Source organism: Corythoichthys intestinalis, chromosome 8, assembly GCF_030265065.1.
Source record: "Corythoichthys intestinalis isolate RoL2023-P3 chromosome 8, ASM3026506v1, whole genome shotgun sequence".
Classification (NCBI taxonomy): Eukaryota; Metazoa; Chordata; class Actinopteri; order Syngnathiformes; family Syngnathidae; genus Corythoichthys; species Corythoichthys intestinalis.
Genome location: NC_080402.1, coordinates 22,327,087 through 22,352,424, shown reverse-complemented (window position 1 = coordinate 22,352,424; position 25,338 = coordinate 22,327,087). Strand labels below are relative to the sequence as shown.

The 25,338-nt window shown below is 39.9% G+C and overlaps 1 protein-coding gene across 1 annotated transcript in view; it reads right to left on the bottom strand.

Annotated features, from left to right (window-relative positions):
• Window positions 1-2,865: 2,865 nt before the first annotated feature.
• The window catches only part of LOC130920176 (sphingosine kinase 1-like), a 61,796-nt gene continuing 39,323 nt past the window's right edge, over window positions 2,866-25,338 (bottom strand). The window contains exon 5 of the mRNA XM_057843155.1: window positions 2,866-8,323. Within this exon, the coding sequence (XP_057699138.1) occupies window positions 7,489-8,323 (835 nt within the window). The 3' untranslated portion in view covers window positions 2,866-7,488. The remainder of the gene's footprint in view (window positions 8,324-25,338) is intronic.

Here is a 25,338-nt window from a genome sequence, read left to right as displayed (position 1 = left end):
TACAACAGAGCCTTCTAGAGAAGTCACTGCTTTAGTACTGCTTAAAGATGGCGGCTGTTTACTAACGCCGAAGTTGTCGTCTGGCATTTTGCATCTAGTTCTACATATATATATGATATCTACTGTAGCTGTATGTTTGTAGCAACTAGCAACTGGGCGTTGTTTGTAGTGGCTGTCGGCCGCAGTCAGGTATGATTGTTTTTTTTATCTAGCGGCTTGAGTTGAACATGATATTTACTCTCGGTCCGTTCCTCATTGCGTCCCAAAGACCGCACTGACTGTGTTTTACTTCTGTTTTGCCTGGTATAATTCAATAATCGGAATTTGGATGTTTGTGAATCGTTCTCGAATCTTCCACGGCCGAATCGCGAATAATCCAAGAATCGGAAATTTCGCACGCCTCTAAAAAACAGTGTCTGCTTTAACTAAATACACCCAAACATTTATGGGTTTTCGTATTTTACAGAGGATAGCATGCAAACAATGACAATAGGGGGAAAAAATAAGTGAACCCTCTGCCTAAGGAGACGTAAAAAGCAATTCAAACCAATTTTTACCAAACACAAGACATGGAAAAACTTAAGCATACATTTGTTTTTAGCAGATTGGAACTATTGTAACGGTATATTTACAGGTCTTGGTAAAAAATCAGTCAGGAAGCTGCAGCTAGTACAGAATGCTGCAGCCAGAGTCCTCACTGTTAGGTTTTGTGTTGGTTTTCTCCTAGTGTGACTTGTCCCTGTGATTGCCCATTGATCTCACCTGTTGTACCTCCTCCGAGTGTATCCTCCAACCTGCATCCTCCTGTGCTCACCTGTTCCTCGTTGTGTCGTTACCCCTTGTCTGTGTGTGTGTATATAAGCTCCCAGTTTCTTTTCACTCCTTGTTGCGTCATTGTCAATGACCATGTGCAAGTCCGAACCTGTTCTCACCAGTTTTCTCTAAGCCCTCGTGTTCCCCTCAGTTTTTGATACCCAGCCTTTTGTTAGTAATCTGAGTTTTGTTTGCTGCCGTGTTTTTTAATTATTTCATTTTTGCACCGTCAATCTGCCTCGCCTCCTTTCCCTGCATTTGGGTCCACACACCACCTGGCTGCCCGTTTCCTGACTCACAAATACAAGAAGTGGACCACATTACTCCCGTTTTGAAATCGTTACACTGGCTTCCAGGGAGTCAAAGGATAGACTATAAAATACTACTGCTCGTCTACAAAACGCATAATGGCCTTGGCCTAAAATACATGCTTGATTTGTTAGATTCCTATGAAACATCTAGACCCCTAAGGTCATCTGGAACCGGTCTCCTGTATGTTCCAAGAACAACAAACAAGCAGGGTGAGGCAGCATTTAGTTATTATCCTCCTCACCTCTGGAACAGGTTACCTGAAGGTCTGAAGTATGCTCTAACTGTTAGCTCCTTTAAATCAGGGCTAAAAACGCTCTTGTTTAGCACAGCATATCCATAACTATCTGTATATTTCAATCTATTTGCTTTCTATTCCTCTTGTGCTTTATCTCCATTGCTGATTTTAATTATTATTAGTAGTAGTAGTATTTAAAAAAAAAATTAAAAAAATCTAATTCTATTTGTGATTAAATGCAATTTTTATGTATAATTTTATTTCCTGTTTCGATTGTCTTTGTTTTTACGTTCTACTGATATGTGATTTTTATCTTCATGTGATGTAAAGCACTTTGAATTGCCTTGTGTTGAATTGTGCTATATAAATAAATTTGCCATTTCTTGTCTTTTAAGTCAGGTGTGTGCCAAATCACTGATGAGTGCTTCAAAGCTGCCCTGCCCACTATAAAACACACACCTGGTAAGATTTGTCTTGAGGAGAGTCATTGTTTCATGAGCATCATGGCTCTGTCAAAATAGCTGTCTGAAACCCTGCGATCAAGAATTGTTGATTTGTATAAAACTGGGAAAGGATACAAAACATCGCTAAAAGTCTGGATGTTGATCGATTGACAGTCAGAGAAACTGTCTACAAATGGAGAGTATTTGGCACTGTTGCTTCTCTCCTAAGGAGTGGCCGTCCACCAAAGATGACGCCAAGAGTTCAGCGCAGAATACGCAGAGGTAAAAAAGAACCTTAAATTGTCTGCTAAAGACTTACAGAAATCACTGGCATAGTCCAATAACTCTGTGCACGCATCAACTATATGTAAAACTATGGCCAAGAAAGGTGTTATTGGGAGGACTCCACGGAGGAAGCCACTGCTGTCTAAAAAATACAACACTGTTGCTCGTTTAATGTTCGCAAAAAGGCACTTGGACACTCCACAGACGTTTTGTCAAAAAATTTTGTGGACTGATGAAACCAAAGTTGAATTGTTTGGGAGTAGCACGCAACGTCATGTGTGGAGGAAAATTCGAACAGCTCACCAACATCAACACCTCATCCCCACCGTGAAGCATGGAGGAGGGAGCATCATGATTTGGGGCTGTTTTGCTTCCTCAGAGCCTGGACAACTTGCAATCATTAATGGAAGAATGAATTCAAAAGTTTATTAGGATGTTTTGCAGGAAAACCTGAGGCCGTCCGTCAAACAGTTAAAGCTAAAAAGAGGATGGATACGGCAACAAGACAATTATCCAAAACGCACAAGTAAATCAACTTCAGAATAGTTTCAGAAGAACAAAATCCACGTTCTTGAGTGGCCACGTCAAAAGTCCAGACCTGACCTAAAGACAGCGATTCATTTCAACATCCCAGGAATCTGATGGAACTACAGCAATTTTGTTGAGAAGAATAGGCCAAGATTAGTCCTGATCGATGTGCCAGACTGATCTGCAGCTACAGAAAGTGTCTGGTTGAAGTTATTGCTGCAAAGTGGGGGGGGGGGGGGGGGGGGGGCTACAAAATATTAAATGTGATGGTTGACATATGTTATTTTTTTCCTATTATTGTTCTATTTTATATTATTTTTCTTTTTAATTTTCTTATGATTTTGTTTTCTTTATTTTTAATTTTATTTCTGTCATTGTTTGCACACTATCTTCAATAAAATATGAAAACCTATAAATGTCTGGGCAGTTTTAGTTAAAGCAGACGCTGTTTTTTCATCTGTGCGATTTTGACTAAGATCAGCTCACATTTGATGGTGATTTTATGCAGAAACGTGGGAAATTTCAAAAAGTTCCGATACTTTTTCATACCACTGTAGTTCTGCAAAACATTCCGAATTATGCTGGTGAGTTGAATTCACTCAAATAAGAACTTGAATCTCACTAAGTGTTCATAAATAAATGAGAGACAAGAAAGGACTTTGAAACACTTCTAAACTGTTCATATCTTCTTAGTAATGTCAACACACCATTTCTGAACGTGCCTGATTTTGCAACATGAGAAGAAGCTGCAAAGCATGAACAAAAGCTTTATGTGATGCCTCGTTCTAGTTTGACTCATTCACTGCCATTTACAGTGGCTCCATTTACATGGACAACATTTCTTTAATTCGATTAGAGTGCGGATTAAAATTATGTTTGGCTGGACGGTTTTCATGGACACTAAAAATGAACACAGAGCTTTGCGTGTTCATTTTTAGACACTTTTGGTCTGAACAAATTATTTTGAAATTTGCAGATGGACCAAATATTCCAGAAATCGTAGAAGAAGAAGCTGTAGTGACTCAGCTCATTTCTACTTTAAACTTAAGCGTTGTTTCACATATTTTTCCAGTTTTTCTAACGTCAGGTCATTTAGCAACTGTAATCTATTTTACTATCTGCAGCAGGGTGTTCTGTCTTCGATACAGGCAGTTTGGTCCAATGCCAATACTGCTTCTACTAGCTTCCGGGAATGACACGAGCGCCCCAACCCTCTGGTTCGGAATCAAATCTTTATCGGATAAGGCTTGATGTGGGTCACAATACAGGTAGTCCCCGGGTTACGAACGAGTTCCGGTCCTACTCTGGCAACGTAACCCTGCGTAAATCGGAATTAACCCTTTTAAAAATAACTATCCAAAAAGTCCAAAAGTATTTCATTTTAATGATGGAGGATACACTGCCCTCTGGTGGCAGCGTTGTGTTAGGTTTTGTGTTGGTTCCCTCCTAGTGTGTTCCTGTGATTGCCCATTGATTTCACCTGTTGTGCCTGCTCCTTGTGTATCCTCCAATCTGCATCCTCCTGGGTCACCCATCTGTTCCTCATTGTCTCGTTACCCCTTGTCTCTGTGTGTATAAAAACTCCCAAGTTTCTGTTCACTCCTTGTTGCGTCATTGTCCATGTCAAATCCTGTCCAAGCCCTCGTGTACCAGTCTCTCGGATTAAGTTAGTTTTGTTCGAACAATGTCTTTTTGGTCCCCAGTCCTTTTGGTTGTACTTTGTGTTTTTGTTAGTTATTTTCAAAACGTTTTTTTGAGTTCACCGTCACCTGACTTGAGTTTTTTGTTTCCCTGCATTTGGGTCCACACCGCCTGACTGCCCGCAATCCATGACAGCGTTGGGTGGCTTTAATGACTCTTGTGACATGGATATAGGGACAGCTGCCCTCTCGTTTGGCCCACATAAGGCGGTAAGTTTTTTCAGCTAATAAACGTTTGTGTATGCATCTGTAATTAAGTTTTGAGCTACAGTTTGTGGAGTTACGTGTGAGCGATTTGCTATGAAAATTGTAAATACGTTTTGTAGCATTTAAGCTTGCCGACTTTTGCTAGGCAATATAGGCTTATTTGATCAGACGGGATGGACGTTTGAACACCAATTGTTTTATGTCGGGTGTTTTATTGCTAAAATGTGTGTCGTTTTGAACATAAGTGGACATGTGTGTTGCAGCTTTACAAATTGTCAAAAGTGAAAGGAAATGGCTTCAAAAACCACAATTGCCTTGTTTGCTGTCTGTCAAGCTGAACGACGTCACGTTTAGTGAGGACACAACACGTCAAGTTAATAAAATTAGTGTAGTACAATACTGTTGAAACAATGGCGGACGAGACTTCGGCGTCGTAAAGTCGAAATCGCGTAAGTCGAGTCCGTCGTTACTTGGGGACTTCTTGTATTCCAAATAGGGTGTGTACATGAATCATTCATATTCCGAAGTGGAAGAAGCTTCTAATTTATTTTTGCTGCTTCGATTAATCGTTTAATTAGACTGGTGTTGCAGTTGTTTGTTTTGAAAGTGTTGTATTTAGTTTTATTGATTTTGGGAGGATACACTGTGAATATGACATAACTCTTGTCTAGCTGAAGAGCAGCAGCTCCCTGTTAAGGCCAAAATAAGGCTGTGTTTGAGCTAAAATGTTTTTTATGCATTCGTAATTTAGTTTAGAAGTACTAGTATATCGAGCATTTTTTTGGCGGAAATATGTGTTTGAACGATTTGTTGAGAGATTTGTGACCAAAAAAATGAAGAAAACATGAGCATTTAATAGCATTCAAGCTAGCGGACTGTTGCTATGCAAGTTATGTAAATTTACGAGATCAAATTAACCTATCAATTCGACCAATTGGACATTTAAACTCCAAATGCTTTATTGTGAAAATGTCTTTTTTGCTCATAGTTGTACAAGTGTTTGTGTTACAAATTTACAAAAAAAAAAAAAAAAAAAAATTGAAAGTCAAAGAACTTTAAAGAACCACATATTGTCTTGTTTGATGTGGGCTAGATGAATATTGTCACATTTAGTGAGGACGGATTTTTTGTTTTTGAATGCATTTATTGCTCTTGTGAAATTAAAGGGTAATTCTATAGAGTTTGAGAAAACAGTCACATTTAATGCTCTTTTAAAAGTGCAATCCTGGCGCCAATGGATGCGCAGGTCAAAATTATTGTTATTGCAAGCATCAACTTTGTCTCAAAAATAGTTCTGCTAAGCATTTAGTGTTTGTTATCCGATTAATCAAACTAAGGGGCAGTTTACATGGCGACTCGAAGACGCAATGACGATGTTGCGGAGTGGCCTCGCGTTCGTATGGTGTCGGCGGAGACGGAAGGCAAAGACGCAAACCTTGGAATCCTGCCTCCAAAGTGGAAGAATTCGATTGCGGGGCTTGAGGGGGGCTTGCTCCGCATGCATATCAAAAGCTCCTGCAACGCGGGACCGCGCCAATAACGTCAGCACTCGTACACGTCACATTGGGCGTGCGCAGCAGTGCTACTAAACATTAAAAACAGCAAATATGGCGGAAAGTCGGCTTTAATTTACTGTTTTTAATAATATTTTTAATTTATATATGTTGAATGTTTCCATTTTTGTGCCTTTTTGAACAAAAGAAAATGCCATTGTTTGGAGTGGGCGGGAATGTTCCGGGCTGAGGAGGTCAAAGTGCATCATTTGCTGTCGCCTTGTAAATCTGCACTGCCCCCTAGGGCCTGGCATGAGTACTACATTGTTTTCATGGGGGATTGCGGCATTGTTCGAATGGAGACGGAACCATATAAATGCAAACATGAAATTTTTCGTCTTCTCGGCCAGTCACCATGTAAACGGCCCCAAAGTAATCGATGGATTAATCAATTAGGCTAGGTTCATACTACAGGTCTTAATGCAGAAATCCGATTTTTTTGCCATATCTGTTTTTTTGGCGTGCCCGTTCAGACTGCCTTTGTCCATTGAGACCGTTCAAGTATCACGCATGCGCTCTAATTCGCAGTCCGAGATGCGCTCAGCAAAGAGACCCGCATGCGCAGAAGCATCAAAACAAATTACACATGCTAGCTGTATGTCTTTCCAGGCTGATCATATTTTGATTTCCAAAAAGAGGACACAAATGACATTAATTATCCCCGTTTAGTCTTATATTCAAAGTTTATATGGACTGACAGAACGCATACACGCACACACGTCAAGGTTCACGTGTGTGCGTGAAATGACGTGGCTGCGTCAGTTTGCCCCGACTCGGCCATGTGTGCAATAATGAAATATTGCTCATTCGGCGCACAGAATGAAAATCGAAAATTGTAAGGCTTATTATTTTCTTTATTTTATTTTTTTATGACTGTGGTCAAGCACACTTCGTTCTTATAAGCAGAGTTCAAGCTAGGCGCTAATGCCTACATGGCTGCCGTCCTCCCTGCCTCTTGCTCTTTGAGGACGTAATTGCTGCATGAATTCCGATTCGGGAGTGTTGACAGTTCAGACCGCCAGTCACGTTCTGAAAAAATGTGGCCCAGATCGGATTTGAACCACATACGAAAGTGACTCAGATCGGATTTGAAATGGTCCACTTCTATGCTACTTGTCTCGTTCAGACCGTCAAGTTAATGCCTGACTCGAGTCGGAAAACCACGAAAAAATCGGATTCGTGCATTAAGACCTGTAGTATGAACCTAGCCTTAGTTAAATCATCGATAGCTGCATCCGTACTTTAATCCAAATAAATGTGTCCATGTAAATCGTAGCCAGCGTTCGATTGGACGTCAAGCACTGTCAATGCCAGTCAATAAATTAATGAAGCGCTATTGAAAGCTTCAAGAATGATGTCCCCATTTTACACATAGGGGATGCTTAGTGTGTGTTTTGGACCATGTATAGATATCAACAGCTTGAAGTTCCCGCGCTGATGAGCCTCGCAACGCCGCGGTGCACCTCCGCTTGCACCGGCCCGTATTCCACCACCTCGCCGTCCACCGTTATAATCCCTTTGGGTGAATAGGGCTCCATCCGGAGCGCACGCACCTTGGTGTGCACCAGGTGAGGACAGCTGCAGGCCACGTGGGTGCCCTTCTCCATGGCTAGAAAGAGCCTAAGCAACGCGGCGCGCGATATTCCCGCTTTGACGTAGAACAGATGAATAATGCCGTCGTCCAAGTTGGCGCCCGGTGCGGCCAGCAGATCCTCGGCGAGGTGGGACTGGTACATTGCTAACACCAGGACAAAGTCTTCTTCGGGGACCTGCACCCAGCTTCCGGGAAGAGGCTCCTCCATTCGGGGGAGCGGCGATTCCAACGGGTTCTTCCGGGATTTGATGGAGCGCCGCAAATGCTCCGTTCTCCTCGCCGTGAGAGAGTTGTTGGACTGACAGGTGTTTCGGAAAGAGTTCCGCGAGGGCAATTCATGATTGTCGATATGTCCGGATATAGCTCGGCTGTGCTCGCCTGTAGCGGGCAGGTAGGCAAGCTTTCCCTTGTAGACCCGCAGAGATGCCAACTTCACCAACGTGCCCAGGGTAAAGCGAGCCGCCCCAACATGGCGGTACTTCTCACTTTCGACGTCCACGTCAGCGACGAAGCCCCATGCCAGGGAAAGAAAGGAGAAGAGACGAGTGCCGGAGGAGAGGTGGACCGAGACCAGATCCATGCGGGACACCACTCCTTTACAGAGAAGGAAGCCGCAGCTGACAAGGAGTTCCTCACCAGACACCATCGAAGCACTATGAGGAAGAAAAAAAAAGTTCATAATTGCCAATAGCAGTGGTTTTCAAAATGTGGTACGAATACTAGAGGTGTGCATCGGCACTGCCCACACGATTCGATTCGATTACAATTCGGAGGAGCCGCGATTTGATTCTATTCGATTCAGAGGGTCACGATTCGATTCGGCAATGCATCGCGATGCATTAAAGCCTGGGATTCATTAAAATTCTAAAGCAAAGCATATTTTTCGTGAATCATGAGGCAACACAAGCGGTCAGACATTAACCCTTGAGAGTCGAAGGACGCGCCGGCGCGTCCTCAGCGCACATCGTCTTTGAAGCGCCCTCACGTTTTAATTACGTCACCCACATGCCGTTGGTTGGTCTCGTTTTAAAGTGCGGAAGTTGCGGTTTACTCTCGTTATTATTTGAAGTCAATCGACCAACTAAAACGTGAGATATTGTCATTAAGTTTTATAGTTTTATTGTCCTCTCAAAAAAACATTAAAACGCTGCATGGATCATTTGTTTATGTCTATTTTTCCATAATTTCTTGTCCTTTTTCAAAACGGAAGCTCCATGAAAAAAACACAAATCAAACGAACCCTTTCGAAGTCACAGTGGAAGCACAAAATGCGTTTTTTTTTAATAAATATAACTGCCGTGCAAGGTTCCACCGAGTGTTCTGAAGCAGCGAGGTGGCGAGCAACGGCCGTTTGGATCGAGCGAGCGACTTTGAGAATGAACGGAAAACTAAATTTAGCGCAAGCAATTGCGCTTTTTGATCAACTTGAGGAAGAGGATGGTCCAAATTCGTCATCATCGTCTTCTTCGGGAGAGTCCTCGAGTGAAGATAGTGACGGATTTGAACATGTGGGTGACGCCATCGACGAGCAGAGGTAAGCCAACTCATTTTTTCCCCACAATTAGTCTTCTCAATTTGTGTATATAAATGTGTGTTCAAGAAGCTTGATTGTGTGTACATAGTTTTCATCAGGTGATGGGCCGCAATACCTAACCTCATAAAGAGATGGCCTCTAAACACTTTTTGTGTTAGATGGTATATATTTTTTCACTGTTCTTCACTGTTTGGTCTGCTGTATATAACCTGTTTTGACTAGAGCATGTATAAAGGCAAAAAACGCCAATGGCTATACCTGTTGTTTATGTTGAATTGTCAAATATAAGACTATTTATTCTAATTTTTTTTTGGTTGAATGTTCATCCTAACATGTTGAATAAATATTACAAGTTTCAAAACGGTTCGTTACGCATGTTTGGTTGTCAATTGGTCATCAATATTAAACATTTTTACAAAACGATTTTGGAATTTTTGGTCTTTTTGGGCCCCAAATGATGATTTATAATTGGTCAGTGAAGGAAACAACAGTTTGGACATAAAGTTCAAGGTGTCACAAAAAAAGGGACCAAAACAGGCCATCGTAAACAGTTCTTTTTTTGAAATATAAAGGCAACTTCAAAGGCATGCAAAATCAGACAAAATAGGCCCCAGACCTTAAAGGGTTAAACAACTTTTTATTGGCTCTTGTGTCACTCCTGGTTGAAGTCAAATGAAAATACTTTCAGATATACAATGGAGAGAACAAGTTCGTCAAACCATTTCTTTTATCCCAGGCAATTGTAGGTCGTTTTATTTACCTGACATGTTTCGGCGGGCACTTGTCAGGTAAATAAAACGACCTACAATTACCTGGGATAAAAGAAAGGGTTTGACGAATTTATAAGTGTAGGCAAAATGAACTCTATACAACTATGGAGAAAACAAGTATTTGATACAGTGCCAATTTTGCTAGTTTTCCCACTTGCAAGCCATGTAGAGGTCTGTAATTTGTATCATAAGTTCTCTTCAACTGTGAGGGACGGAATCTAATACAAAAATCCAGAATATATCATTGTATAATTTTTATATAATAATTTTGTATCTAACTGCATGAAATAAGTATTTGATACATTACCAACTAGTAAATATTTCGGCTCTCAGGTCTTTTTTAAGAACCCCTCCTGTTCTCCACTCATTACCGTAAGTAACTTCACCTGTTTGAACTTGTTACCTGTATAAAAGACACCTGTTCACATGCTCAAACAAACTCCAACCTCTCCACAATGGCCAAGACCAAAGAGCTGTGTAAGGACATCAGGGATGAAATAATAGACCTGCACAAGGCTGGGATGGGCTACAGGAAAATAAGCAAGCAGCTTGGTATGAAGGTAACAACTGTTGGAGCGATTATTAGAAAAAGTTCAAGTTGACGCTCAATCTGCCTCGTTCTGGGGCTCCATGCAAGATCTCACCTCGTGGGGCATCACTGATCATGAGGAATGTGAGGGATCAGCCCAGAACTACACGGCAGGACCTGGTCAATGACCCGAAGAGAGCTGGAACCACAGTCTCGAAGAAAACCATCGGAAACAAATTACGCCGTCATGGATTAAAATCCTACAGTGCACGCAAGGTCCCGCTGCTGAAGCCAGTGCATGTCCAGACACGTCTGAAGTTTGCCACTGACCATCTGGATGATCGAGAGGAGCAATAGGAGAAGGTCATGTGGTCGGATGAGACCAAAATTGAACTTTTTGGTCTAAACTCGGCTCGTCGTGTTTGGAGGAAAAAGAAGGATGAGTACAACCCCAAGAACACCATTCCAACCGTGCAACATGGAGGAGGAAACATCATTTTTTGGGGCTGCTTCTCTGCCAAGGGTACAGGACGACTGCACCGTATTGAAGGGAGGATGGATGGGGCTATGTATCGCTTGGCTGACAACCTCCTTCCTTCAGTGAGAGCCCTGAAGATGGGTCGTGGCTGGGTCTTCCAGCATGACAAAGACCCAAAGCACACAGCCAAGGCAACTAAAGAGTGGCTCCTGGAGTGGCCTAGCCAGTCACCAGATCTGAACCAGATAGAAAATCTATGGAGGGAGCTGAAAGTCTGTGTTGCCCGGCAGCAGCCCCGAAACCTGAAGGCTCTGGAGAAGATCTGCATGGAGGTGTGGGCCAAAATCCCTGCTGCAGTGTGTGCAAACCTGGTCAAGGACTACAGGAAACGTTTGGTATCTGTAATAGCAAACAAAGGTTTCTGTACCAAATATTAAGTTCGATTTTTGTGATGTATCAAATACTTATTGCATGCAATTAAATGCAAATTTATTATTTAAAAATCATACACCGTGATTTTCTGTTTTTTTGTGTTAGATTCCGTCCCTCACAGTTGAAGAGAACTTATGATACAAATGACAGACCTCTACATGCTTTGCATGTGGGAAAACCAGCAAAATCGGCAGTGTATCAAATACTTGTTCTCCCCAATGTACATACAGGGTGACCCAAAAAAAAGTTTACACTCAGTTGACTGCTTGTTTAAAAGCCATTGAAACATATCTAAATAGGTTGTCATGCTTAAGTGATTCATTAAGGTCACTCAATGCAGCTGGTAATCTCTCGTCTCTACAATTCCTGTGCTTCTGCTGAAAATGAAGAAAACTTTAGCTGTACCTGAATTGCTGCGTGCCGGTCTGACACCTACTGAATTGCAGCAAATCTGGGAATATCCAGATGTGCAGTCTACAAAATTAAAAAGAAGCTGAAAGATACTGGAACAGCCTCACGAAAACCTGGGTCTGGAAGTGAAGATCTGTGCGGACCAAAAAGTTGATTGACAAGGTGATATGTGGCCACCCCAGAGTCCAGATCTCAATCCCCTGGATTATAGCATATGGGCAACTGTGGAGGACAGTGCCTGTAAGAAGCCACACCCTTCTGTGGCAGCCTTGGAGAGGTCCATTGTTAGATCTTGGGAAAAGATGACAGCATCCTACATAAAGAAGACCTGTCAAGCGTTCCGCAGGCGCCTGGAGGCTGTTGTGACACTTAAGGGAAGACACATTGAAAAATAAGAGTGTACTGTACATGTTCTTTACAATAATGTATAAATTTGTGATTAAATTCTAATTCTAAGATGAATAAACATGGCATTTAAGTTGTATTATGGCAGTGTAAACTTTTTTTTGGGTCACCCTGTATCGAATTGGCTTCATGCCAGATTCCCAACCCTACTAAAAACGGGTCTTGAGAGACTAACACATAAAAAGATGGATGCCAGTTGTCTGACGAGACGAAAACAAGATGGAAATTGGCCAAAGTTTCCGGTAAGTCGCCATTGTTGTTGACGTCGCACGGCGATGACATCACATGGGCACGCTGATAGAAACTGTCACATTTTCGAAAATTGGCATTCGACTTGTTATATTTTAGTCTTCCAAAACACATTTTCTAGCTCGCCATCGTCATGAAAAAACTGTCGACAAAATATATTCGCCGCCGTCACTGTTGACGAAAACATATGCAAACATTCACAGTAAAGAGTCAAAAGAGTTCTTGAAATTTGGAAAATCAGTCATACACATTTTTTTCCAATAAATTATGAATGTAAGTAGAAATGTTTTTCAAATTGGTGCCGATCTTCTGGGATTAAACATGCATAAATTATTAAATCCCCTTAATAAATATGCTGAAAATATGAAGGTGTCCTTCATATTTTAGGGGATTTGCATGTGGGTCAAGGCTGTTAAGGGAATGTGTTCGTACAACAAAAATCATTATTGAATAAATCTTTATTGTTTTGGCCCCCAATGTTGAGAGAGAGCAGCTTGATAAAGCCTTGAAAACAGATGGATGATGATGCTTTGGTTTCTGTGTGTCTACGGCAGTGATTCCAGACATGACAGGCCAGTGAGACAACAAAGACAATCCCATCTGGGGAAAGGGAGACAAGGATAGGGTAGAAGGTCATAATCTCCATCTATCTTTCCTCTTTCAAACAAACACACACGCACCCACCCACACACACAACTTCAGGGCATCCCTAGTGATGCATGCAAACAGCCTCATCTCCATTTTTACTGCTCTTATCCTTTTCTATCATTTTCATCTTGAAAGGTCACCACCAATTCAAAATTGTTTTTCTTTCTATTACAGTCAAATAGTAAAACGTCAGGAAGATTTATTCGACAATAATAGTTTTCAGCAATCTCTTTTGTCCCTTTCACTGCCAGCTATTTTAGAGCATTTTTGGCCTGATTTTTAAAGACCCAAAAATTGATTGTGCTCTATGACTATACAGTATAAACAACAAATTTACCAAATGAGAAATCTGCATCTTTTTTACCTATATTTCTGTTTTTTTGATATTCAGCAGTAGAACATGGGTTGGTTTTATTAAAATGCAGCAATTTCCCTAAGAACAAACTTGAAAACAACAGGAACTGGCCTGGAAATTCAGCGATTATACTATTTTTTCACAAGTGTTCAGTTTCTGTGACTTTTTTTTTCAAATTTTTTTTTTGCCGTTATTAAATTATTTTTAATCATTGGAATTTTTCAAAATTGTTCGATTTTTTAATGATTATTTTTTTCACCATTTTTCGATTTTTTTCATTAAGATTCGATTTTTTGCAATGAGATACTGAGAGGTACTGACTTTTTAACCGATATCCTCATTAAGAGTGTGACAATATCTCGATACAGCGATATATCACGATATTTTGCAATCCGATTGGTTATCGATATGCGCCCGCCAAGTATCGATACTTTTATTTGACATATTGGCCATTGGATGCTGTAAACTGCTGTTTGTTGAGCAATTCCTTGACAGTCCGCTAGGGGCGCTCAAGAGTGGCGGTGAAGGTAAAGTGCGCAAAAGCCGTCTAGCGAAGAAGAAAGGAAGCTCCAAGTGGGTTGAAAAAAATAAAAAAGCTTCGTGCGAACGGTGGAGGAAAAAGTGAAAAAATATTGCTACAAATCACACACTTTAGATTTTACACCAACAAGAAAGGAAGTAAGGTGAACAAGGACTTTGCTGTATGCAAGAATTGTCTAACAAAAATAAGGCTCACTGCCAGCTTGTGACGAAGTGGACACGGATTTCTTCACTGCTTCACTTTCATCACTTGAGGTAAGAAAGCTTTGCAATGTAATTGATTTTTTATTTTACATTTATTTTATTTTGATGACATTTGGTGTTGAGTGATATAAAATAGACCAGGACCCTAAACTGGATGAAAATGAATATCAAACAAGCCTACATGAACTTACTGATTTATTTGATATTATTTTAGAACCACTTTCCATCTAGTTTACAACACAAACTGTTATTACTGCCATTTGATGCAATAAGCTATAAAAATGGTTTGACTAGCTTCCAAGATATATAAGGTGATGTGCATGATAGTTAATGTAGCCTACATATTAAAAGTAGGTAATTATTGCATTTTTAATTTCTACACATTCAATTCAAAATGTTTTAATTCACTCAATACTTCCAACACAAAAAAATGAGGATTTCAACTCAAAAGCTATTAAGTAACTAATATTTTTTGTTTTATTTTGTTGTTTTTAAGGTGAGGAAAATTGTGACGGAGTCCGACATCTTTTTTTTTTTTTTTTTTTTACATTTTTTTGTAAGATTTAAAACTTTAAAGAAATGAAGGGTGCCATTCATCATGATCTCTCCAAGAGATATCAGTGGTTGTGGTTTGTTTCCTGTATATATGCAGGTACACAATTTGCAGTAGATTCATATTTTACAGCAATGTTGCACAGAAAAGGTGTCACTGTTTAATAAATGACTTAAACAGTACTCTTTCTATTTTGAAATATCTTTTTTTCGTTTCAACAGTTATATCGTAGAATATCATGTATCAAATTTCTGACCAATATATTGATAGTTGCTGTATTGTGATATCGTGAGATAATCGTTATCGTGAGCCTTGTATCGCGAATCGTATCGTATCGTGAGGTGCCCTGAGTTTCCCACTCCTAATCCTCATATTGTTCAACCCCAAAAATTCGACACAGATATATGCGGTCGTGCACTCAATGTGTTATTGCTAATTGTATTGTGATGCCCCACTGGATGCTTTAATGATGATAAATGTAACAACTTCAAGGTTTTCCCAATAAAATAAAAATTCTGTGAAGTATAAGAGAACAAAGAGAGAATAAATGTCCACTAATAGTAATATAAATTGAAATGAGCCAAAATTTCCATAATTAAATAAAAGGAATTATTCTCAATTAAATCAAGTTCAGAGTAGTTACCAGAGTGAGGCACTAGGGGGCGACCAAAGCAATACAAATACAGGCATGCAATTATGTGACATGCCAATGCATTGACAATTTTGCTGGGCTTTTGCACAGATTTCTGTATTTTAATTACTTTTCCAGTTTTCTTAGTGACTATTTCTTTCTAGTAATGCAGTAGTTATATGTAATGAGTTTATAATTCACTATTTTTCAATCATTTATTGTTAATTTAATTTTTGCATCATGAATGCTTATGGTCTGCTACATTCACTTTGAAGGCAACGTACAAATAAACCCAAAAATATGTTATATATGGCAGAAAACACAAACAAGGCTGACAAAGCAGTTTCTGCTCTTGCACGCCTTTTTAAAAATAAACTGCTGCTAAAAAGAAGATAATTAAATATTTGTTGTTTGAAATGCCTGTCATTTTTAGCTTAGAATCATTCATTGATGTCTAACATTTAGATTTAGAATTTTTTAAATAAAACAACTTCAAAAAATTCTTCACTCGCACACTGTATTTCAAAACTTTTAAACAAATTACGTCAAAATGAAAAAATTAGCGTCTGTAAATAAGTCATGGATATTTACCTCTTAACTATCACTTAATTGTATTGTTTTCGTGACTGTCCCATTTTCCCCAATATTTTAGATGATAAATAATGGATCTAAACAAAGAAAAATTGAAAAAAAAAATTTTTTTAAAGGGCAAATATATGAAAAGGAAAATCTTGACCACTCCTTGATGTCTGCGATTTCTGCATCGCGACCCTTGTTATATTACCACGTTTCACCCATAAAATCCCCCAAAATCCGGAGTTTTTGGATTGAAAAGAGGTAAGTACACGATAATACCTCTTTAAAATCATGGTGTCTTTAATGATGCTCTCGCGTGCTCTCACGTCCAGTTAGCGTTTTGCTGTTTAATTTTTTTTTTCTTTAAAAATGCCCTCCTGTTCATAAAATTTCTTCCCCCTGAGAAAATTGAAATTTTAAGCTTTCCAATAATGTATCACACATGCATATAGGACAATTTTGAAATTTGGCCAAATTGGGGGTCTGCGAGCGCAACTTCAAGTCACCTGAGTGTTTTCCACCATATATATTTTCCATTTTCATTTAAAAATGCTTTTATCGGCCGATATCAGCTACTCAATAATATCTGATAACTCTAAATGAGATTGATTCTTCACGATTATTATTATATCTACTATTATTATGTCTGTTGTTTATTTCACCGACTAACAGAGAAAAGCATCCCCACACATTTCCTGCAGAAATGGCATTTTCTAGTTCAGTTTGTTATTCTTCTGTTTGTAACATAGCGTGTTAAAGCAAGTGTCCAATCAGATTACATAGAAAGCACAGAACGCAGCATCAGTGAAGCTTCCTCTATTCACCTGGGAATAATCCCAAACGCACTGCCTGCTGGTGAGCAGCCTGCCCTTCAGCGAGCCGGGCTTCTGGATGCAGCGGGAGTGTGTGAAGAGTGTTAACAATACTGGGTCTGGACCCTTCCTCTATTGTTACCGTCGCTAGTGCACTGCCATATGTGAAAGTGATTGACAGGCATAGGTCGAGGGATTCATCATAAAGAATAGCGCACAAGACAATATAATGGGAGTGTTTGTCAGAGAAATAGATTGAGGTGATACATGGCAGCTGATGAGCGAGTCTCAGTGAGGAGCATTTAAAATACAAAGGGCCGGCTGCTTTTGCTGGTAATCTTACTGCAAATATGACACATGAAAGATGTTCCATCGTTTCCTTCTGTCTTTGTTTTTGGCTAAATGAAGCGCATCCATTCCAACGAGATGATCATTAATCATTAACAATGATGAAATTGTGTTAAGTGCATTGTTCTTCTGAATTGCAACCAGAAGCCGCACATTTGCCTTTCAGTTATCGACCTCTAAAGGCACATACAGTAATTACAATATTCTCATCTTAAATATTATAGTTTAAATTCTACAAATCAAATTCATTTCTATCTCATAGTTATACTTTTCCTTATAAGTTTGTTATTTAAAAAAAATCATACATGTACACTGATGGCCAAAAGTATTGGCACCCCTGCAATTCTGTCAGATAATGCTCAATTTCTCGCCGAAAATGATTGCAATTACAAATGCTTTGGTGGTAATATCTTCATTTATTTTGCTTGCAATGAAAAAACACAAAAGAGAATGAAAATAAAATTAAATCATTATCATTTTAAACAAAACTCCAAAAAATGGGCCGGACAAAAGTATTGGCACCCTCAGCCTAATACTTGGTAGCACAACCTTTAGACAAAATAACTGCACACAATCGCTTCCGGTATCCATCAATGAGTTTCTTACAATGCTTTGCTGAAATTTTGGACCATTCTTATTCGGCCAACTGCTCCAGGTCTCTGAGATTTGAAGGGTGCCTTCCCCAAACTGCCACTTTCAGAACTTTCCACAGGTGTCCTATGGGATTAAGGTCAGGACTCATTCCTGGCCATTTTAGAAGTTTCCAGTGCTTTCTCTCAAACCATTCTAGTTCTTTTTGAAGTGTGTTTTGGGTCATTGTCATGCTGGAAGACCAATGACCTCTGGGGGAGACCCAGCTTTTTCACACTGGGCCCTACATTATGCTGCAAATTTTGTCGGTAGTCTTCAGACTTATGCCATGTACATGGGCAAGCAGTCCAATGCCAGAGGCAGCAAAGCAACCCCAAAACATCAGGGAACCTCCACCATGTTTGACTGTGGGGACCGTGTTCTTTTCTTCAAAGGCCTAGTTCTTTTTCCTGTAAACTCTATGTTGATGCGTTTTCCCAAAAAGCTCTACTTTTGTCTCATCTAACCAGAGAACATTCTTCCAAAACATTTTTGGCTTTCTCAGCTAAGTTTTGGCAAACTCCAGCCTGGCTTTTTTATGTCTCTGGGTCAGAAATGGGGTCTTTCTGGGTATCCTACCATCAGTGACGTGCGGTGAGGTTCGTGGTTGGTGAGGCACTGACTCCTTAAGTGTCAGATTTACAAATATATAACCAAAAAGGGTAGCTTATTCAGTTAACTACTGGTTATTTCATATCTCATCAGCATTCTTCACAAAACACACACACATGGTACATATTACAGATACGTAAAGGTAGAAAATAACGTGCATTTGCGCTACACTCTCCATGTGTTGGAATTTCCATCGCAAGTATTTAGTTCATACAACATAAATGAGTACAGAGTGGTGTACAAAACCACAGATTTCAATTTTGACCTTTTGTGAAATATTCAGTTGTTTTTAAAACTTGAATCTGATACTTAAATCAATTTAATACAGATTGCTCAACAAAAAGCATGAAAAGAAAAAGTATATTTTATTTAAGGCCAAAATTTAGTTTTAAAATATTAAGATTAAAATGAAAACTGTGGTCTTACCTTTATTTATAGATGAAGTCCATGCGCCTGCCCTTCGCCACAAAAACCTCAGTTACTTTGTTGTAAAAGTCCTCCTTATTTTCCTTTAGTTTTTAAAGTCTCTCCGCCTCAATGGAGATGATCGCCAGGGAGGAAAGTTGTCCTGAATCGGTCCTATTCTGACTGTATCACATCACCGATTGCTACAATTAGATCATTCTGTATTCTATTTGACAAGCCAGAAAACACAGTGGATGTGTCCAAATGTCTAGCTAACCTCTCATCTTTCTCAGCAAAAGCGTATAAAAGTTCGACATAATTGCCACGATTAGTAGAGCTTGCCCTCTCATCATTACCGCGAAATGCTAACTCCTGCTTAGCTAAGAAGCAGGTTGCATTAATGAGGTCTTTCAAAATCTCGCGGTTCTCCTTTACCTTAGCATTGTGGGTGCTAACGTTGAGCCGCCGCTGTTCGTTCAAAGCCAAATCGATCCTTGAGTTCCAAAAAATTTTAAAGCAGTCTGGCTTTGAATGTGAGTGTACGATCTCTCATGTTTGCTGAGACTTCGTGGTAAATTTTTCATGTCACAATATCCCGTGATAGTCCAGACATTGGCACAAGTTGAGAACAAAAGGCATGGGAAGCAGTAAAGGCAGTTTTTCGAAGGACAGCCACACAGCCAGTAGTTTTTCTACGGGTGTACCACTCCGTTTGAAAAGAGCGAGTTATCTTAGACTGTCCCGTAGTTTGAAGCAAACCTTTTAGCTCCGGCGTTGGTCTTCCTCTGTTAATCAGGTCCACTTTTGACTGAAAGTCCAGTTTTGAGAATTTTTAAAGTTTGGATATATAATCCTCTTCCATTTTGGGAGTCCGATGTCGACGTAGTAAACAATACAAAACGGCTCGCCGCAGTGCACTTGATTCGCCTGGCGCCATTACCTGTTGGCTCACGTTCGCCCCCTTTCTGTGCGGCAGCGTACTATCTGCCGCAACCTGTGCCTTTTCACTGCGGTTTTATTTCCCATCAGCAAAACTAAATATGTCGCTAACAAACATTAAACTTTAAGGGTTAAAGACATTAGCCAGACTGTGGAAAATCAGGTCAAATAAACGTATCTGGAAACATTATAATGGCGACATGCAGATGTACGGCAACCAGCACGCTCCAATTCCATGTATCAACCCAGTTTGTTATGGATTGCGCAATCAGAGGTGAGGCTTTACTCGTTGCTGCTGCACCTCTCGTTTCATTTCGTTATTTGAACAGGAAATGGGCAAATTCAGCGATTTTGACTATAAAAAATGTTTGAAATGAGTCATACATTAAGAGCAATGGACAAATATTAATATAAATTTGATGCTATAATTATTTTTTTGTCATGATGACAGGTGAGGCTCTGCCTCACCTGCCTCCCCTGACCGCACGTCACTGCCTACCATTGAGTCCCTTTTCATTCAGATGCCGACGGATGGTACGGGTTGACACTGTTGTATCATTGGACTGCAGGACAGCTTAAACTTGTTTGGATGTTAGCAGAGGTTCTTTATCCACCATCCACACAATCTTTCGTTGAAATCTCTTGTCAATTTTTCTTTTCCGTCCACATCTAAGGAGGTTAGCCACAGTGCCATGGGCTTTACACTTATTGATGACACTGCGCACGGTAGACACAGGAAAATTCAGGTCTTTGAGATGGAATTGTAACCTTGAGATTGCCCATGCTTCCTCACAATTTTGCTTCTGAAGTCCTCAGACAGTTCTTTGGTCTTCTTTATTTTCTCCATGCTCAATGTGGTATACACAAGGACACAGGACAGAGGTTGAGTCAACTTTAATTCATTTTAAATGTCTGCAAGTGTGATTTAGTTATCGCCACCACCTGTAATGTGCCACAGGTAAGTAACAGGTGCTGTTAATTACACAAATTAGAGAAGCATCTCGTGATTTTTCAAAGAGTGCCAATACTTTTGTCTGGCCCATTTTTGGAGTTTTGTGTAAAATTATAATGATTTTTCCCCCCATTCTCTTTTGTGTTTTTTAATTGCAAGCAAAATAAATGAAGATATTAATACCAAAGCATTTGTAATTGCAATCATTTTCTGGGAGAAATTGAGCAATATCTGACAGAATTGCTGGGGTGCCAATACTTTTGGGTAGCAGTGTATACAGTGATCCCTTGCTACTTCGCGCTTCAAACATTGCACCCTCAGTCCATTTCAGATTTTTTTTTTTTAATTTAAAAAATAAATAAATGAATGCAGGATTTTATAGAGATGTCTCATCTGATCACGCACAGCCTCTCACTCTCCCACATGATGCTTTTCTTTCGCACCAGGCAGCTTCAGCTTGTTAAAGTTAACAATGAGTGACAAGGGAGCTGCTTTGAACTTGCCGGAGAAGCTTGAGAGTACTACCTTTCAAAGGCGCCGACTCGTTTAACTTGTTAAACTTTAGCCCCTTTTACATACACCTGAACACCGTTTAAATCCCGGGATTTAAACAGACAGGCCATATTTGTGAAATTTCCCGGGTAGACTCTGGTTCCATCTCCATCCTCCTCCTCCTCGACCTTTCTGCCGCATTTGACACCATTGACCACAACATCCTCCTCCACCGTCTTCAGTCAATAGGGATATCTGGCACTGCACTCCTCTGGTTCACCTCCTATCTCTCCGATCGTCACCACTTCGTTTCCATCAATAACCATAAATCCCACACCTCTCCAGTCACCCATGGTGTCCCCCAAGGTTCGGTCCTCGGCCCCTTCCTCTTCATAATCTATATGCTTCCCCTCGGTCAAATCATTCGCCACCATGGACTCAATTTCCACTGCTATGCAGATGACACTCAACTTTACATTTCATCTAAATCCATAACTCCTGTCATTCTCTCTCACATCTCAAACTGCCTGTCCGACATAAAAACCTGGATGGACAATAACTTTCTCAAACTCAACAGTAACAAAACAGAACTTCTCATCACCGGACCCAAAGCTCTCCTCCCCTCTGTACAGAACCTCACTCTCCTCATTGATGGTCACCCTGTCACCCCCTCCACCTCCATACGCAATCTTGGCATCATAATGGACTCAACACTGTCATACCAATCACACATCAGCCACCTCACTAAAATCTCCTTCTTTCATCTCCGCAACATCGCCCGCATCCGTCCCTCCCTCTCCCAAGCCACAGCTGAAATACTCATTCACGCCTTCATCACATCCAGACTCGACTACTGCAATAGCCTCCTCTATGGTCTTCCATCTTCTCATCTCCAAAAGCTGCAATACGTCCAGAACTCTGCCTCCCGCCTCCTCACCCACACCCGCTCCAGAGAGCACATCACCCCCATCCTCAAACAGCTTCACTGGCTTCCAATCTCATACCGGATTCAGTACAAACTCCTCCTCCTCTCCTACAAGTCCCTCCATAACCTGGCCCCTTCCTACCTCACTGACCTCCTACAACAGCACTGTCCCTCCCGCCGCCTACGTTCTGCCGACTCTAATCTCCTCACACCCATCACTCGCACTAAGCTCCGAACCTTGGGGGACCGAGCCTTCGCCGCTGCTGCTCCCTCACTCTGGAACTCACTCCCAAAACCCATCAGGAACTCGGACTCATTACAAAACTTCAAATCACTCCTAAAAACCCACCTGTTCAAACTAGCTTTTCCCACCTCTTAATTCTTAATTCTGTCTTTGTGTTATGTTATGTAAAGCGTCTTTGAGTGTCCAAAAAAGCGCTATATAAGTTTGAGGTAAAAAAAAAAAAAAAATTGATCCAAAATACCTGATTTCCTGTTGGATTTGGAATATTGGTGCAAGAGGCTTTTTTGAGCAGTTAGGCATAAGGTATCTACTCCTCAAATTTCATCGCTCTACGTTGAAAACCTGAGAGGAGAGGCCTTTTTGAAAATTTTAAGGGTCAAGGGGGAGCCACTAGACATGTGCCGGTTACCGGTTTCACGGTTTACCGTGGTGTGAAAACGTCGCGGTTTCAAAACCACTAAAATTTTCCGTCATACCTTAGTACGGTATTCGCTATTTTTCATGTGCCAAAATGCAGCCGAAGTGGCTTGGTGCGGCACCGCTCACCCCTTCCCGTTTGTTGCCGCGAGTGTCACTAAACAGCCAGCAAACCCAAAAACAAATCCTCCAAACACAAGGCGTACTTTTCTTCAATTTATTGAGCTCTCAAATCGTGGTGAAATATACAAATAAATACATTTGAAACGTTGTACAATTGTATTTTTCCACGTGTGATTAGGTTCAACAGGATAGCAGTAGCACCATTAAAATGTTCGCCAAAAACAAAACACACATTTTCCTTTCAAATTCAATATACAAACTAACTAAAACTTACAAAGACGAATGTTAGCCTTGGCTAAACTGGGAGAGCAGCTTCGTTTATGTCTCACAGCCGCTGAGTGAGAGAAAAGCTTGAATGAAGGGGGGAAAGAAAAAGAATAGCGCCAAAGATCGCTAATTGAGAGAGGAGGTCCCACTCCTCACTTTTTTTAGATGAAACCTTTCCTCAACAATATTTACATTTTAACTAATTTATAAAACTAACTTATACATTTTTAACTAACTTATTAACATATGAATTCTTTGTTCTTTTTAACACAAAGGCATGGCATCATGTAGACTAGAGTTGACACAGTGGCTGAAAATGGCGAAACTTCACTTGAGCTTCCCCCCTCAAAAAAAAAGTCATACAGTATATATTTTTAATTTTATTTAGAAGTGTTTTTACTTTTTATAGCAATTATTTTGTTCTTACTCTAATATTGAGCAACTTGAGCTGTGGCTGTGGGTATAGTCTAGGTTCTATTTATTTTAATTTTATATAATATTTGTTATTTTTTGTTAATTTATTTATTTTCACATTATAGTCATGTTCCAATTTGCAAAAATGTTTTGAAAAAATCCTGTTCAATGGATTTTTTTTGTTTTTAAACCCATACATTTCAAAATTTTGGAGCTATAATTGCAATACCGTGATACCGTGAAACCGCGGTATTTTTGCTCACGGTTATCGTACCGTGAAAATCTCATACCGGCACATGCCTAGGCGCCACTGAGCCATTTTTTGACATTTTTTCGTAACGATGCAAGATTATCAAAATTTACGCGAAGCCGCATGTATGTGCAAATTTTGGTGACTTTTCGTGCATGATCAGGCCTCCAAATTGGCTGTTTTCATTTGTCCTGAATAAATAAATAAATAAATAAATAATAATCCTTTGCAAAACAATATGGCCTTCGCACGCTTAGTGCTTGGGCCCTAATAAGTTACATCTCTACTTCGCGGATTTCGATTATTGCTTTCCCCATTAACCGCGAAAACGAGGGATCACTGTAATCACAAACATAATCATAATTCTATATTCACCATCTTTGTGGTGCTAAAATGTACCGGTATTTGAAAACAAATTAAATTTCAAATCAGAGCTAATGGAAAAATATGACAATAAGAAGGGTTTTGGCGCTAAAAGCATATTCTAATGCCACTATTTTAAGGTACAGTCATTGTTATCAGGGTATCTTTGGTCTAAATCTAACTCATGTTAAGTTTCTGTTGAATTGCTGTTTTGCCTAAACTGCACAATGGATCATGAGCTAAACTGTATTCCCCTGCAATGTGTACAGCACAGCAGCGTGATGTAAATTAGCATGCTCCCAGGCTGGTTAGACTTGTTTCTGTCAAGTTCCATTAAGAAATCTACACTGCAGCAGAATCAAGAAAATGTGACTGGTTTCAAGTATAAAAAAAATATTTCATCACACTTGAAATAAGATGAAATCCTTTGAAAAGCCTAATTTCGGTATGATGTAAAGGCTTATTATGTGACAATTTCAACTTGTCCCATTGGCATTTTCTCACATGTTATAAAAGAAAAATTTTTTTTTTAAACTCAAGTGCCATTTTTTCCAGTGTAGTCTTTGGTTGTGTTAAATCATTCTGAGAAGATTCTTGACATGTCCTATGCTGCAGTCCAGTGATGCAGATACAAGGCAAGAATGTGGCTACTGACTACACTGCTTTTATATGAGTTGGCAGTTAAAGGGCTTGTGCATGTGTTTGGCACTTTGCATTTGCGCAAGGGAATTTTTGAAAGGATAAAATATTTTTTTAAATGTGAAATTAAATAGAAACGCTCCAATATTATTTATATAGTGTAACTACAGGTAGTCCACAAGTTACAACGTACTCGACTCACGCGATTTCAACTTTACAATGCCGGAGTCTCGTCTGCCCTTTTGTCTCCAGTCGTGTTTTTTTTTTTTTTGTTTAGTTGCATGAACAGTACCTTATTGTACCTCGCATAAAGAGTACCTTATTGTACCTCACAGTATCTTATTTTTTACTTTACTTTATTAATATGACATGTTCTGTCTGTACTAAATGTGAAGTTGTTCAGCTTTACGGATAGCAAAAAAGGCAATTTTACTTTTTGGAGCTTTTTACTTCCTTCACTTTTAACAATTTGCAAAGCTGTACCACACATATATACACTTATGGTCAAAACGACATACATT